Source organism: the organism of the source record quoted next, unplaced genomic scaffold, assembly GCF_019419815.1.
Source record: "Pyrus x bretschneideri cultivar Hongxiangsu unplaced genomic scaffold, Pyrus_bretschneideri_v1 Contig16, whole genome shotgun sequence".
In the NCBI taxonomy this organism is placed as follows: Eukaryota; Viridiplantae; Streptophyta; class Magnoliopsida; order Rosales; family Rosaceae; genus Pyrus; species Pyrus x bretschneideri.
Genome location: NW_025999457.1, coordinates 5,069,312 through 5,085,686, shown reverse-complemented (window position 1 = coordinate 5,085,686; position 16,375 = coordinate 5,069,312). Strand labels below are relative to the sequence as shown.

At 36.7% G+C, this 16,375-nt stretch overlaps 1 protein-coding gene across 2 annotated transcripts; it reads right to left on the bottom strand.

Annotated features, from left to right (window-relative positions):
* Nucleotides 1-1,793: 1,793 nt before the first annotated feature.
* Nucleotides 1,794-14,096, bottom strand: LOC103957806 (probable ubiquitin-like-specific protease 2A). Of its 2 annotated transcripts, XM_048581037.1 has the most exons (16): nt 13,801-14,096; nt 13,313-13,506; nt 12,977-13,067; nt 12,819-12,868; nt 10,568-10,643; nt 9,895-9,970; nt 9,122-9,250; nt 8,244-8,444; nt 8,094-8,149; nt 7,916-8,009; nt 7,390-7,480; nt 6,902-7,021; nt 3,621-3,905; nt 3,462-3,500; nt 2,135-2,575; nt 1,794-2,052 (listed from the first exon to the last, which is right to left on the bottom strand). In XM_048581037.1, the coding sequence occupies exons 1-16, from the start codon at nt 14,009-14,011 to the stop codon at nt 2,035-2,037; spliced, it is 2,172 nt and encodes a 723-aa protein (XP_048436994.1). In that variant the 5' UTR covers nt 14,012-14,096; the 3' UTR covers nt 1,794-2,034. The 2 variants fall into 2 exon arrangements, with proteins under 2 accessions (XP_048436994.1, XP_009368299.2); XM_009370024.3 differs by having other exon boundaries at nt 1,794-2,575.
* Nucleotides 14,097-16,375: the final 2,279 nt, after the last annotated feature.

The window sequence follows — 16,375 nt, the reverse complement described above, 5'->3', positions numbered from 1 at the left end:
TGGTAATAAATTTAGGTTTAAAGAGAGATTAATTCTTTAATAAAAAAACAAAATGGGTGAAGAAAGTAAGTTAAGTGTAAAAAGAAGTTACATAGGTTCAAATAAAATTTCCCAAAAGAATTTGTATAGAAAGATATTATGCTAAGTTCTAATTTTGTTTCTAATTTTGTTTTGGGGTCTGGCTTGGCGGCTTCCATATGGTCCGGACCATTTAATTCAAAAATTTTAAACCTGCTAGTAATACTTTGTCGGTTCCTAGTTGTGGAGGAATTTTATTAAAACCATTCAATTGAGATTTTGAGGGATTTTAATTATTTTAATGAATCTAGACAGGATTTTAAGTGATTCTTTGAAATTTAATGTGTATTCAATCAGAATTTTAAGATAGTTTATTAAAATCCTTAGAAATCCAAGTATTCAATTATAATTTTATAACATTTAAGGGTATTCAATTAGAATTAGAATTTAAAGAATTTGGAAAGTTGAGGAATTAGAATGAATTAGAGAGATTTAGTAATGTATTTTAAGCATCCACAAATCTTACATCTCTCCATAAGATTTCTAGGGAATTGAATTCAAAATTTTACATAGAATCTCTACAAATCAGTTAAACTCCTATAAAAATCCATGAAAATCTCTTAAATTCCTAATTGAATACACCCCTCTAAGTCTTATAATGGATTAACCATAATAATATGATTCAAATGCACATTTGGCGAGAATCGAACTTAAAACTTCTTACTTACAAGTAAAGAGGAATACGACTAGACCATAATAATAAAGTAACAGAGGACACAAAAACTTGGAAGGCTTATTTCTGTGTGGACTACATGTAGGCATACACTGGCATTACCTAATTAATAAAGAAATTGAGAAAGCCACGCTGGACATACGTGTGTTATTAGAAATTACTTTGTTTGGATGCATTTTCACTCACCCCCCTTAAATGGGGTACTGCTAATAGCATCTCCGTTGGAGTCCTTAAATAGAAACAATCATCGTATAAATGAGTATAAAAATATAAGGATAAAATAAATCTGCAATGGATCGGAAAGTGAGATAGTGTATGTCCCACATATAGGGACTCTATAGGGAAACTTTAAGTGAAAAAACGAAGCCACAATCTTGATTGTAGCTTTTAATGCTTTTAATTAATTAAAAAATGGTTAACATAAACAAACAACAGTACAAGTGGAAAACTGTACTCACAATCCTGATTGAAGATTTTTCTTTTAATGCTTTTAATTAATTAATAAAAAGAGTTAACATAAGCAAAAATTGTGCACTAAATCAAATTATCACGTAAAACCATAAAAACTTCAAATTTAAGGATTCTATTATAAGGACTCTACTATTGGAGGTAGTATTCTTTTAAGGACAGAAAGATTCACTTTAAGTCTTTAAATAAGAACTCAAAATAGTGGTGAGAGTCCCTAAATGAGGACTTCCATTGAAGATGCTCTAACAACCCTATTCATCACCGCTCAAAACTACACAAATTTTAAAATTTAAACTCATCTAATAATAATAGAAAAGTGGTGTTGGTGGTGAGATTTTTTTTTTTTTTTTTTTGGTAAGGCGATAAATTTTTATAAGATTATATATTAGATTAGCCACCGTTGGAGTTTGAACTCACGTCGTCATGCAAAGGTTCAACACCTTTCTACCACTGTTGTAGTAAAGGACCACTTGCAGGTGATGAGATTTGTTTTCTTCGTTGGCGAAATTATTCGAGGAGGGAGTAAATTGAACGAAGATCACTTCTTCGTCCACCGTAAGATCTTGGAGGCATACACGACGGAACCATTGTGTTAGCTTTTTTACTTCCGAACGCTCGTTACCCTTTCCACTGCTTTTTACTAAGCAATTATTCTTAATACAGTAAAAGATCACTAGTGCTGTATTACCAAAACGACCAGAACAAATGCAACCCCCTTAAAAGGGGCGTAAGCCGTCTTCTACGTCTTGCACGAGTGATCCGTTGCCTTTTTCGAGGCTGCTGGTCGACTGATCCCGACTCTGGATCCTCACGACTCACTCGCGTTTGAATCCCTTCGCGATCGATGTTTTGGATTGAGTCAGAATCTTGATGAAATGAAGGTTCGTTTTCTAGAGAGGAAGAAAAGTATTTAACCTCATTGTCGTCTTGCATTTCATCTTCATCTTGGGAATCCAGCACAACGCAATCTTTGTAGTCGCCTTGCATGTCGTCTTCGTCTGGAGAATCCAATACAACGCAATCTTTGTAGTCGCCTTGCATGTCGTCTTCGTCTTGAGAATCCAGCACAACATAATCTTTGTAATTTTCACTTGAAGATTCAGGTGCATCTGTTTTCCTTGGATAGTTCAAAGCCTCATTTTCCATTATCGAACGGTTTTCATCTATCCCCACTGCAGATAAATTCTGTAATCCGCTATTAGATGCATCACCATTTCCTCCCATATGCCTAGCAACTCTAAATCTCTTCTCAAAACAGGATTTTGGGAGTGATTTCGAAGCTAATCCAGTCCCTTGCTGACAATCTTCCACGTTGACCGGTGAATCAGCAATCTGATCATCACTATCGTCAACTTCCTGTATCAAGCAAGATAAAGTGGACACCTTTAGTTGTTTGGAAATATTTTCAACCATTCGCAGAGCATAATGTCGACAAAATTAATAATAGTGCACACCACACACGACATAATCTGGAAGCAAATTTCCATAGAATGCATGGCACACGTGTCTGACGTTACTCTTTTATGACAATCCATATGAACACTATGGTTAAGGCAATATAAGCTTTGAACAGTCATCGCAACTTTAGACAGCATTCCCGGATATCATAACTAAACATGCCTGACGAGTTGTCAAGGACTAAAAGCAGGTACAACTATTTTTTGTTTTTCTTGGGAGCAAGGATCACAGACACCTTGCGAACTTTATGCAACGTACAAAGCATCTAGTAAAATCTAAAAAACATTGATGTTATTAATGGCCAAAGGGCAGACGCTCCAACAGTTTCTGGGAAAATTTTGGAGACTAGCAGAGTTTGTCTTCAAAATACTTGTTATGGAAAATAATCTTCTTTGTACGGTTTCTATGTAAAATAATCTTCTTTGGACGGTTTTTTGGCAATGCACCATCGTTGTTTCTATGTAAAATAATCTTCTATGAAAATAGCAAAATCATTTTCTTTGTACTTTCAGTTAGTTTATAATCAGTTGCATGTCAAGTATCTTTGGAATCATAATAAATACAAAGCACACATGGTACACTGAACGATCAGATACATATAAATGGCATGTAGTGTGGTCAAACTGATGCAATATAATCATGGTGGAGCACATTCGTAATGTCATCCAGCACTAAATTTTCAGTCAAGTTCCAAAAACATGGTACGCATTATTAGCAACTTGCAAATAATAACACCCAAAAGCCAAAGGAACTTCTGGATCATAAATAAATAAAAAAGGATTACCTCTATTGGCGACATTAAACTCATAACCCGAGAAGCAACCTGCAGATAATTTACATCAGAAATTAACCCGAAAGAACTTCTTGGTTACAACGCACAGAGCCCCCCCCCCCAAACAAAAACAAAAAAATAAACCTTTCATGATTTTCTAAAGCACCGTACCTGTACAGGAGGAGAATCTCCTAACAACGAAATTTCAATTCCACTAGCATTGGAACTGGAGGAATTACCATGAACTTTTTTTGTTAAGCTGGACAGATCTTCAGGACACTTCATGCCAGTTTCTAGCTTGTCTGTTTCGTCCATCCCTTGAGAGGAAGGATGCTTATCGGTACAATCAGCATTTAGTGCTTCCCGAGAATGATCTTCAAGGATTTCACAAATTAACTTCTTAATATGAGATCGTTTGGCAGAAGCTTCCTCAGGACGGAACCAATTTTTTGTGAGCTGAAAAATTATAAAATTTTTGTAGCATATCAAATTAATTTCCCACAGTTACAAAGTCATACACCAGTTAAAGATAAAAATACATGGTCAAATGCATCAGTAAATCCTCTCAAATGAAAAGTCGAATAAAAATTTATGTTAGTTTCTTCCACAAGTGAAGAAACAGTAAATTTTTATCAACCTTGGCAGAGGGTAGAAGAACAATGAATTCCCTGCCTCCATATCCTAAACACAAGGAAATAGTAGGGAACAAGTAACCTTAGGCCCCACAATCCATCATTTTATCGATAATAAATTTGTTCATCTATCTGTTCCCATTTGGGGTGCAATACAAGATGGGTTTTCAAGCTGGGATAATAGCAGTTAGATGATCCACAACAACAAAGCCTTTTCCCACTAAGTGGGATCGGCTATATGAATCCTAGAACGCTATTGCACTCGATTGTGTCACGTCTTCCGTTAGATCTAAAGTACTCTAAGTCAAAAAAAAAAAAAAGTACTCTAAGTCTTTTCTTAGAGTCTTTCCCAAAGTCTTCCTTGGTCTTCCTCTACCCCTTCGGCCCTGAACCTCTATCCCGTAATCGCATCTTCTAACCGAAGCATCAATAGGCCTTTGTTTCACATGTCCAAACCACCATAACCGATTTTCTCTCATCTTTCCTTCAATTTCGGCTGCTACCTCGGATATCCTCATTCCTAATCTTATCCTTTCTCTCTAAGTCTTTTCTTAGAGTCTTTCCCAAAGTCTTCCTAGGTCTTCCTCTACCCCTCCGGCCCTTAACCTTTGTCCCGTAATCGCATCTTCTAAGCGAACCGTCAATAGGCCTTTGTTTCACATGTCCAAATCACCATAATCGATTTTCTCTCATCTTTCCTTCAATTTCGGCTGCTACTCCCACTTTTACCTCGGATATCCACATTCCTAATCTTATCCTTTCTCGTGTGCCCACACATCTAATGAAGCATTCTCATCTCTGCTACACCCATTTTATGTACGTGTTGATAATTCACCGCCCAACATTCTGTGCCATAAAGCATTGGTGGCCTTATTGCCGTCCTATAAAATTTTCCCTTAAGCTTCAGTGGCATACGACGGTCACACAACACACCGGATGCACTCTTCCACTTCATCCATCCAGCTTGTATTCTATGGTTCAGGTCTACATCCAATTCTCCGTTCCTTTGCAAGATGAATCCTAGGTAGCGAAAGCGATCACTCTTTGGTACTTCTTGGTCTCCAATCCTCACCCCTAACTCATTTGAGCCTCCGTTTGCATTGAACTTGCACTCCATATACTCTGTCTTTGACCAACTTAGGCGAAGACCTTTAGATTCCAACACTTCTCTCCAAGGGTTAAGCTTCGCATTTACTCCTTCATGAGTTTCATCTATCAACACTATATCGTCTGCAAAAAGCATACACCAAGGAATATCATCTTGAATACGTCCCGTTAACTCATCCATTACCAATGCAAAAAGGTAAGGACTTAAAGATGAGCCTTGATGTAACCCTACAGTTATGGGGAAGCTTTTGGTTTGTCCTTCATGAGTTCTTACGGCAGTCCTCACTCCATCATACATATCCTTTATAGCTTGGATATATGTTACTCGTACTCCTTTTTTCTTTAAAATCCTCCAAAGAATGTCTCTTGGGACCCTATCAAACGCTTTTTCCAAATCTATAAAGACCATGTGCAAATCCTTTTTCATATCTCTATATCTTTCCATCAATCCTCATAACAGATAGATTGCCTCCATGGTAGAGCGCGCTAGCGTGAACCCAAATTGGTTGTCCGAGAGCCATGTCTCTTGCACCAGTCTATGCTCAATTACTTTCTCCCAGAGCTTCATTGTATGACTCATTAACTTAATACCCCTATAGTTCATGCAATTTTGTACGTCACCCTTATTCTTGTAGATAGACACCAAAGTGCTCTTTCGCCACTCATTTGGCATCTTCTTCGTTTTCAAAATCCTATTGAAAATGTCTGTGAGCCATGCTACACCCGTCTCTTCCAAGACTTTCCACACTTAGATTGGTATATCATCTGGGCCCACTACTTTTCTATGCTTCATCTTTTTCAAAGCTACAACTTCTTCCTTCCTAATTCGACGGTAAAAGAAGTAGTTTCTACACTCTTCTGAGTTACTTAACTCCCCCAAAGAAGTACTCCTTTCATGTCCTTCATTGAAAAGATTATGAAAATAACCTCTCCATCTGTCTTTGACCGCGTTCTCTGTAGCAAGAACCATTCCATTCTCATCCTTGATGCACCTTACCTGGTTTAGGTCCCTTGTCTTCTTTTCCCTTGCTCTAGCTAGTTTATAGATATCAAACTCTCCTTTTGGTATCTAGTTGCTTATACATATCGTCAAAAGCCGCTAGGGTGAAGAACTTACCATGAGGCATGATGTATTGGATATCTGCCAACCTATTTGGCATCATTTGGTATAGAGGATTGGACTAGAATGGATAAACCCTCTAAATTTAAGGTCAAAGAGCATGATTTTCACTTTAAGGAGATTAGAATAGGAATTAAAGAATTAGAAGGGAGAGGTTTTCTTCTTGAGTAATCCATCTTCTACCACCAAGTTGGCAACAAATTTGTCATTTCTTGTTTCATCATTCCTTTGAAAATAGTTGCTTATCCATTCAAACCCAATGCTTCATACAAAATGTGGCCAACAGTATATACTATGGATGGTGCACATGACTTTGACAACATGCGGAGGCAACATAAGCTTGACAACTTAAGGATTACTATGGATTAAATTTGAGTGTAATCAATAAATAATAGTAGAACAAGTCAACCAAAAAACACGAGAGAGCAACAGAAGGTACAAGGGAAAATTTGACAACGAAACTAACTTTTTTATGCTGATAGGAGATAGGATCATAGGACTAAGAAAAGTTGTATCATTCATAAAGGCCTGGAAAACAGAACATATACAATCTTTTTGCTTAGGCTCTGGTGAAAGGAGATAGGATGACTTACAAATTTGGAGGACTTTGTGATTTCCAAAGGGCTAAAGTTGACAGGAGCTTCCTCCAGAAAACATTCCACATAATGAAGCAAAAAGAGGCCACAGTCAAATGAATTTTCCTGTTGTGGTAACTGAATAATATGAAAGAAAAGCAAATATCACAAATGGTAACTTAATTCCCTTTGTTAGACAAACATTTATTAAGGAAAAAAGGGCACAAGGAAAGAATGACAAAAAGGACACCTTGGAGAAGAGAACTAAAAACTAACTGCATAAACACAACAATAAATCATATTCCCCTCCCATCAAGACAAATCAAACTGAAGAGTCTAAAATGTTTTGACATGGAAGCTGCCAATCATCCCCATACTATCCAACTCCTCCCCAATATTTAAAAAATTTCCATGATTAATAGTAAGAAAATGTTAGATATCTAAAGTGGAAAGAGATTGTTTCTTTAGTTAATGATACAGATGTCACTAAAAACACAAGGCATTACCTTCAGAGCTACAAATCTCAAATGTAAGAATTTTGAATAATCATCTTCTGATGTGTCACCATGCCTCTCTTTCCACTCTTCACATAGGTATCTGTCATCTCATGACAATGTAAATTATCAGGGAAATCCTTGTGATCAGTAGTCTCAAACTGAAGGACATAGTTTCAAATTTTCAATGTTATAGCATATCATTGGGATTAATTTATAATTTGATAAGAGAACAAATTCCAATATAAGCAATATATTCTTTTACATCTAACACCTCAACTATTAGTTAATGAAATCGTTATTTTTGTTTGATAGAAAAAATTTGCACAAGTGGGCCCATTAATTTTTTAGAATGGGAATTCTAGCTTCCGCATCGACCAAATGTAAACAAAATCAGAAGACTGATAGAATCCAAAATAGACTCAAGTAGAAGCATGAATAAAAAAATTCATAATAGCTTTTGTTGAAATCCAGAACAATGAATTTTTATGGCTGGCAACCAGAAGGAGACTATTGAGGTTGAGCTATAAGAAGCTACCTTCGAACAAGATTCTCGAGGCCTCTATGACTTCCTTTAATTGAATCCATGTGCAAGATGCATGGAACCTTTGATAAGCTTTCAATTTTCTCATCTGCAAGATAATTAGACAAAACAAATTGAAACAATAAAACCATAGTACATAAGGGAAATTAATCACAGTCCTAAAAGATCTTGCCTTTGATATTAACCACTTCTCCAGGATGACAAATGACAATCAAACTCCAATGGAGACTGCACAAGATATAGTAATAATTCATATTAAAACGGTGGTCTAATTCTCCAATGCCACAAGCAGCAACAAAAAAAATGCACGGCATTTTCTCACCTGTAGTTTACAGGAATGAAGATATAATCCTTTTCAAACACATTCACTTTCCTAGTCCATTTACGAACAACCTGAAATGCTGCCTTGCCTTCACAGGCACTTGATTGGTCTTTGTCTAGATCAGCAAGTTTCCGAAAGAAAAAACTATTGAAGAAGTGGAACCTATGCTTTTCCTCAGGTTGAATTTTACTTTTTAAATATCTGTGAGAAAGTTAAAAATGAAAATTACTCAATATCGACTATTTTTTAATCTGGAAGTAGGAAGTACAATCAGATAAAAGGAAAGGGTATAGGAGCTAGAACCAAACTGCAAGTAGATCTTTACACTTTGTAGTTCTCAAGTTTGATAATTAAAGGTAAAGGTGGTAAACTATCAAAAGAATACTATGATCTCAGAAAGGGGAATGGCTTGTTTCATCAACGAAATAGATTCCTCTCTGAAGTACCTGTCCTGAAAGTCTTACTTACACATTAATATGGTTATATGAGTTCCTCAAAAAAAATAAAAAAAATAAAAAAAGAAGCTGATGTTTAATTCAAAGTGAATATAGACATTCAAGTTGTAAATATCAATTAGCATCAGATCAATAAGGATTGGGCAAGGAAAAAGCATCATGTGTGCCTGACAATTTGATGATCTACACAATATAGTAAATTATATGGAACACAAAGGCAGCCCAAACCCAAACAAATTTGAAATTCTGCACTATTTAAAAGCTCAAATCCAGAAATAAAAGATAAAAAAATGCAAGAAGCCTCCCTACACATTTAACGAATTTCTCTGAAAGTTATAATGCCTTCATTGTTATGCAAAAAAAAGGAAGTTCTAATGCTTCCAATAGAGAAACTAGACTTGAAAGTGGCCAGGTCAAACTTACTGAATATAAAAGTCAACTATAGTGTCATTAATGAATTTCTCCGGCTGTAGAAGCTCAAGATCTCTCTTACTTATAGAAACTGCATCAGGATCTCCTTCTGGATAACTCACTTCAAAAGGCTTATCGGCACTACAATAAACAACCAACATGGACCATAATGGAAGTAAAAAAGGATGAGAATGATAATATCAAAGCCAATAAACATACATGTAAGAAGATTGCCAAAAATTTAACACCAAAACAAGTAGTTTTAAATATAATGGGCGATACACTCAACAAAGGTAGTATAAAATTGCAAAGAAATAATAAAAGATTTTAAAAAAAAAAAAAAACTATAATTTGCAAATTACAATGACATAAATTAACACAATATAATGAAAAACAACTCGAGAAAAAAAATTGAGATGGCTAATCTAAATTTTAAGAATGTATAGTTTATTGCTTTGCCTTATGCAGATGAGAAACAGTTACAAATGTGCTGCTCTTAGACACCTGATGCTTGGAGTGTATTATCATGTCCATTATAGCTAAATTAGGTAAGATTACCATGCTAATATTTGGTTCTCTGGTATTGGTATTTGTGGTCAGATAAGTGACTCTGCTGTTGTTTGGTGCCATGCAAGAACAAACCTTGGAGGTCTAGTATTCTAGCCAAGCTTAAGTTTGGTGACAGTGCATTGCTTCCTCAAGATTCAAGGTGGTGAGCTTTCAAATTCTTTTTAATAGTTAACTATCTGGTGAACATCAAAACAAAAACTCCACCATGTCCATACCTCTCATCCAATGATTTAGTATCTTCCTCTTTGTCCACATGAGGTTCATAAACATAACAGCTCAACTGCTCAATGCCTGCATTGACAACAAAGTCAAATGTTACACATGGAACATTTAAGTAGTTTAGCTAATTTTCAAAAGTAGTATTCACTTTTCTTCAAAAGGTTTAGATTTTATTTGAAGAGAAACAAAAATTTTATTAAAATGTAAATCATCAAAACATACCATTATCTAATGTCTTCCTATCCAAGACAGCAGAGAGGCAAAGCAAGACAGGTTAAAATGGAGATAAAGTAAAACCAAATATATATAATATCAAATTTGATCTTCTATTCTCAATACGAATATGCTGAAACCAATTCTTTAGTATAAAATCTAATGTTAGTGTAAATTGAGGAAGAAAGAAGCTACATATTAAGTTTTATAAAGTAAAAAATAAGTGTTAGGAAGAAGGCCCTTTTAAAAATAATCGTGCTTGTTTAAGGCACTCCATATTCAAGTGTAAACCACATTGATTTGTAGACAAAGAATCATTATTTGCTCAATCAAATAGGTAGAATCTTTCAAGTAAATATGTAACGCTACACATTTATAAGGTGTTTAAGGGGAAAAATACATGATACAATCCAATACCACAAAGATCCAATACCATTTATCTAAATATGCACGAACCTGAATCTTTATTTGCATTTCCAGCTCCTCTAGAATCCCTTGATTTAAGATGAAGGTTGAGTGTAGCTTCTTCAACCTACACCAAATTTAATTGCATATAAGTCTTCCTTTATAAATAAAAGGGAACACAAAAGCAGTTGCAGCTAACCCTGCCACACCATTCTGACTCAAATCTCAATAATATCACCAATTTACCACCTCAAGATAAACATTCCCCTTGGCTCAAATTCCCATTTACAGTTAAACCATCTACCTAAAGACAACAGCATAAAAAAAATTAACTGAGATTCTCTGTCCCACATAAAGTATCTAAAATCTATCAAAATAACAATTTACTACAAAAAGTTACTAAATAGTGTAAACTGAAAAAAACTGATATGTCTAAGCAATGTATTTTATCCACATGCACACACATTATGTGAATATACTATCATGTAACTCCCCTAATGCAAAAGAAAGAAACAACAGCTATCCATAGAATGTTCTTGTTTCCTTTTCACCAATAAATCTTCAATGCAAACTACTTGATATTTTAATTTTTTTTATTTGGTGTGTAGAGAGGCAATTTTTACTTGATAAAGCTCCCCCTATCACAGATCAATCACATTTCAACATCCACCTGATCATCAACTTTTTTGTTTAAAGGCACAGTTAGCAATAATGATGGGCCTTGGACACTGTAATATAGTCACAGCTTCACATTCATTTATTTATTCTACCAATTGCCTATTTAAGGGTGGTGTAGAAGCAGATATGGCTAAACAATCTCAAATATAATTCCCCTCCAATACAAAGATCTCTATTGGAAGGGACAAGTCCCAAAAACTAAATCTTGTAGCCCAAATAAACATCACAATACCAAATTCATGCTAGTAAGCTTTGTAACTAGGAAGTCAACAATTAAGGTTGTCATGGGTCTAATGATGTTAGATCAAACGTAGTAATTCTTGTGCTAGACATATCTTCTATAAACCAGAGATCATCCAACTAAGCTAATAACAATAATTCAAAATATTTAGCATCAAACCATTTCACAAAGTGGAAAACAGGTTATCTATTAAACAAGGCTTTGAGGATCGAGAGCTACCTTAGGTTGAAAGCATCCCTTAGAATGACTATGCAGCTATGTGTTATATCGAGAAATACTCCAATCTCAAAAAACTCCAAAATTATCCGAATGCCCCAACACTAATCATTTCAACCTAGTTACATCTAGTCTTAGCCATGCTTGAAAAGCATTTAGAAAGGATGAAAAAAAGAAACAGGACGCTTGATCATAATGCAGCTAGATGTGAAAATGCGTAGTTAATAACAGTAGCATAATGATTAATGAGGCTAAAACCCAAAGGAAACTTTTCTGTTGTTTAGACACATTTGGTTCTTGAAAAAAATAAATAAATAAACAGCAACACTTCACTTATCTTTCAAGACCAGCTGGTTTAAGGAACACTTGCTAAGAAAGAATAATAACCTTCTTCAGGGCATCCAAAGACCAAACTCTTATGGTTAGGGATCTCCACCACAATTGCAAAGGGTATGAAGCCCAAGGTTAAACAGGCTAGAGGGACGATCCAGAAAAACCCCCGAGTAGACTTATATTATACCTAAGTTTGTCAGGAAGACACAAAATGACATATCTTTCCAGCACACTGTTATGCATGTAGCTCATAGTTTACTAGTCATATATACATGTCCCCTTTAAAGCATCCTCCTCCGCATGTACACCACTCTTTCATGAACTTCTTACAATTAAAACCTAAAATCCAAGCATCAAGCCATTGATTAAGAGGTTGGTTCAAAGAAGTTCCCAAGACAGGAGAGGTGAAGTGTTTCGGATACTCATCCAGCTGACGTAAAAATGAGTTAGGTTAATTTCAAAGTTATTTCGTTCATATTTCTTTATGTTCTCCAATTCAGATGCAAAATCTTAACCAGCCTCATAGGAATAACTCTAACAAACCTTTCAATTCGAGTCCTGATGACACAATGGTAATCATAAACTTGGTGATCCACCAAGCTCAAACATTTAGAATAGAATAATGAGAGGATATCCTACTATCTGGAGATTAAAAAAACATTGAGGGGTAGTTTTCATCAAACATTTCATTTTTTCATACTTCTACACTCTATATTATGTTTGTCTTCTTGCTCCTCCTGTTTGCTATGCTTCTTACATTTACCATAACAAGATTCAAATTACCATTTAAAAGGAAGAAGGGGAATATAACAAGGGGAAGGGAGGCAAGCTTACCCTTGCATATCCACCAGAACTTGACTTTGATGTTTGTTCTTCTAATGGAGCTAAAATCATGCAAAAAATATTGGGTAAGATAAATGGCATTCACAAAATAATGAGAAAAAGAGGCACCATAACTATATGATATGTACGTCACAGAATTAAAAAGTCACCTTCATTCTCTAATGGACTAACGGCCAAAGTTGATGAGGAGCATTTCTCAAATCTGTCATTGTCATCTGAAATTATAAAAACTTGCTTACTCTGCAACAATATAAATCAAGTCGTTATCAACAATATGCTTAAAGTGAACATTTGGCATCCCCTTAAAATGAGTAAAATGACGAGTCTAGCAAAATGGAAAGAAACCAAGTATGATCATATTTAAAACTTCAGGGCCAAATACAGTTGCTCTAAGGTTTTCAAACCACACTGAAAATAATTTGCCCAAGTAGGACAAGTTAGGAGTTAGACACTTGAAGCAATTGGAAAAAGCATGAATATTTTACTTGATGATTTGAAGAACTAGAAAGAGCACAAGCATCCGACCCAGACATCCGTCTTGCAGCGCCATCCTCTGCTAATGTACCCACATGAAACGAATCAGATGATCCACATTGACGATCCGCACTAGTACCAGAATCATCGTCTAATAATAATACAGTGCTAATTTTCTTTTGTGGACTCTTTGCTTCTTTTGCAACTACACAGAAAGTAAAAGAAAAAAACTCAGAAAACTTAAAAATCAGTAAAAGGGTTCAGGCAGTGATGACCCTACTACTACTACTACCTCCACCGTCAAAGTCAATCGGTTCATTTCCAACATTTTGAAGCAGAATTTAAATTCGATAATTTGAAGTTAATTAATTGGCGCAATTTTGGAGAGCTAGAACGATGCATTTCCGAAATCCCCAAATTTCCAATTTCTTGTTCCCGAATTTAGTCAGAAACCACAATTCAAAAGGCAAATTAGGAAAAGCGAATGGTGAAAACTTACAGTACTGGAGGAACGTGTACTGGGTGAGTGGGGAACCGAGGCACTTTTTCTTGGCCTTTTTGGCGTTCCTGGGTACCTTCTTCATGAAGTTTCGGAATTTGGCCATCATCTTGGCGGATTGCGTCTCCACCACCTGGTCGTCGGCGCTGAACTCGAACGCCTCGAATCGCTTGCTCGTAGACTCCAAGTCGGACGCGAACCGCCGAGTCATGAAGCCGAGTCACTCAAAACCCGCAAACGAGAAAAATGGCCGAAAAATTTTGCGAGAAATTTGAATGATATAGAAACAGACAGAGGAGAAGGTCGAGAAGCGTACTAGACAAGTCTAAGATAAATGGAAGGAAGAAGAAGCGTTCTGCCAAAAAAAAAAAAAAATAAAGGGGAATAAGTGGGAGACTGGAGTGGGGTGGGCTCCATGAACCGCCACTGCATTACTTCCGTTCCAATTTTTTTTAAATTTTGATACGGTCTTTTTGTTTAAAAATAAAAATACAAATAAAAAAAATCTTTACTGTTATAAAGTCATGGGGGTTTTGGTGGAAAGTTGGAGACAAGGTTCCGATTAAAATAATTGGACATAATTGTCTCTGAAACAAGGGCTGAGTTGAGCGCATCAGAGGCGGTGCTCGATTGTTGGTGCTAAGCTGCTCCGTGTATGGAATCGTTTAGGTAATGAAGACAAGGGTTGGGCTAATGCATCTTTCTAGTGCTAGTCTGCCTTTAACGTGCTTTTGGGCTAAGTTATTGCGTTCGTCGAAATGTCCGCTAATGTTTGTGCCTTTATCGTCACACGTCTGGATTATGGGAAATACTATGTCATGATGATGAATGCATACGTTTGAAGGTACAACTTGAGTTTCCGAGTTACGACAACTAGCGCCAAAATCAATGTTTTGATTTTCGAGCATCTGGATTACACATCGAGAAGAGCTTTTGAACTGTGGAATATAGGTAGTCGAGCCCCCAACTCTTCTTGTATGAGGGTTGAGCTCACTGCTACTTGAGATATCACCACATAAAATGTATAGGTCCTTCGCTGCTTCTAAGTTGGATAATAGAGGAGGTTATGTTAGGTACCTCTTCAAAAAAAAGCTTGCATCGGTTGGTACATTTATCTCATCGCACCTTCCTAATCGCCTTGAAAAAGAGCTTGCATTGGTCGGTAGATCACAAGCAGAAACGATTGAGTGCTGCTGCTCGCCTGGCAAGACCTTGTATCTCTTTCAAAGTAGTAGAGGACTTCATATCCAGGATCATTTAGATCTTTTTTGGATATGCGCCTCACGGGGTTGACCTTCATCGATGGTTTTAATGCGCTGGAATCCATGCAGCTATTCTGCTACGAACCTTTGTACTTCATCTTAGATTTGCCTCTGCTAGGGCAGCAGAGCCATCGACTGCCCCTTATGTTGACCTGCTGGCCTATGTTGCTTATTCGCATGTTCTACTCATTTATGTTACGGGTGCGGTGCATGTGGTTCGTTTATGATCTGGGTACGAGATGCTCGCTGACATGCTTGGTGAGGCCCGCCAATTATGTGATACCTGTCCTTAATTTTTCGTATGTTATATTATCGAACATATAAAATTATCAAATTGCCATTGTGGCATAAACGTTGACTTTTGTTGACCGTCTCGACGTAACGCTTGTGACTAAACTTTTTTTATTTATTCTTATTTTACTTATCGCCACGAACGTGTGGGCGGGAACAGATTCGAATTTGGAGCTACAATGAAGTTTTTACAAATTTTGAGACGTCGAACGTTTTTCGGATACTTCACGTTTGGGAGATATTTATATATTTTGCCTTTAGTGAACCCTATTTTGTAACTAGAGGCCCACGTGTTCCCTTGTCTCTCGACCCTTTCTCTCTCATTCCCCCTCTTTTATTTCTTCCCGTGACTTCATCATCATCTTTCTCTCAAAAACTCTCTTCCTCACCTCTTGGCCTTCTTCTTTTCTTCGAACCAACCCTCCCTGAAGGTACCACACATAACAACAACATTAGCAATGACACCACTCACCACCATCTCCCCCCCCCCCACGTCTTTTATGAATCCCACAAACCGAGGATTGAAGGACGAACCTCTACCCCAAGTTCCTCTCTTTCCTTGCACTGTGCACTGTCACTATGCAACCCTCATTCGACGAGTTTCTGCCATCTACGGTAAAGGTAAGCTCCCTAGAACCTTTTAGATATTGTTATAGTATTCAATCAGGCTAGTTTTAGGTGTTGACCACGCGTGGATACAAGGAAAACCTGATGTGAGGCATTGTGCATTTTTGGAAAACCTAACCGTGGCTATTTGGCCACCTTCCAGTCACTTTTTCAACCAGCTCCAACCTCCATTGAGCCTTGAAAGGGTATATATTTCTTCCCTATATTTCTAGCTTTACATAGGACCTTGAATTACTCATTTTGGTGTTATATCAAGCTCGGAATGAGCTTTGGAAGTTAGCCCTTCCACCTGCAAAATCTGTAGAATTCGTGGAGAAGATAAGTACAACGTACTTGCAGCGTATGGGTGCTCGTGAAAGGCTGCCATGGCCAGCGCATGGAGCACACATGCCTTC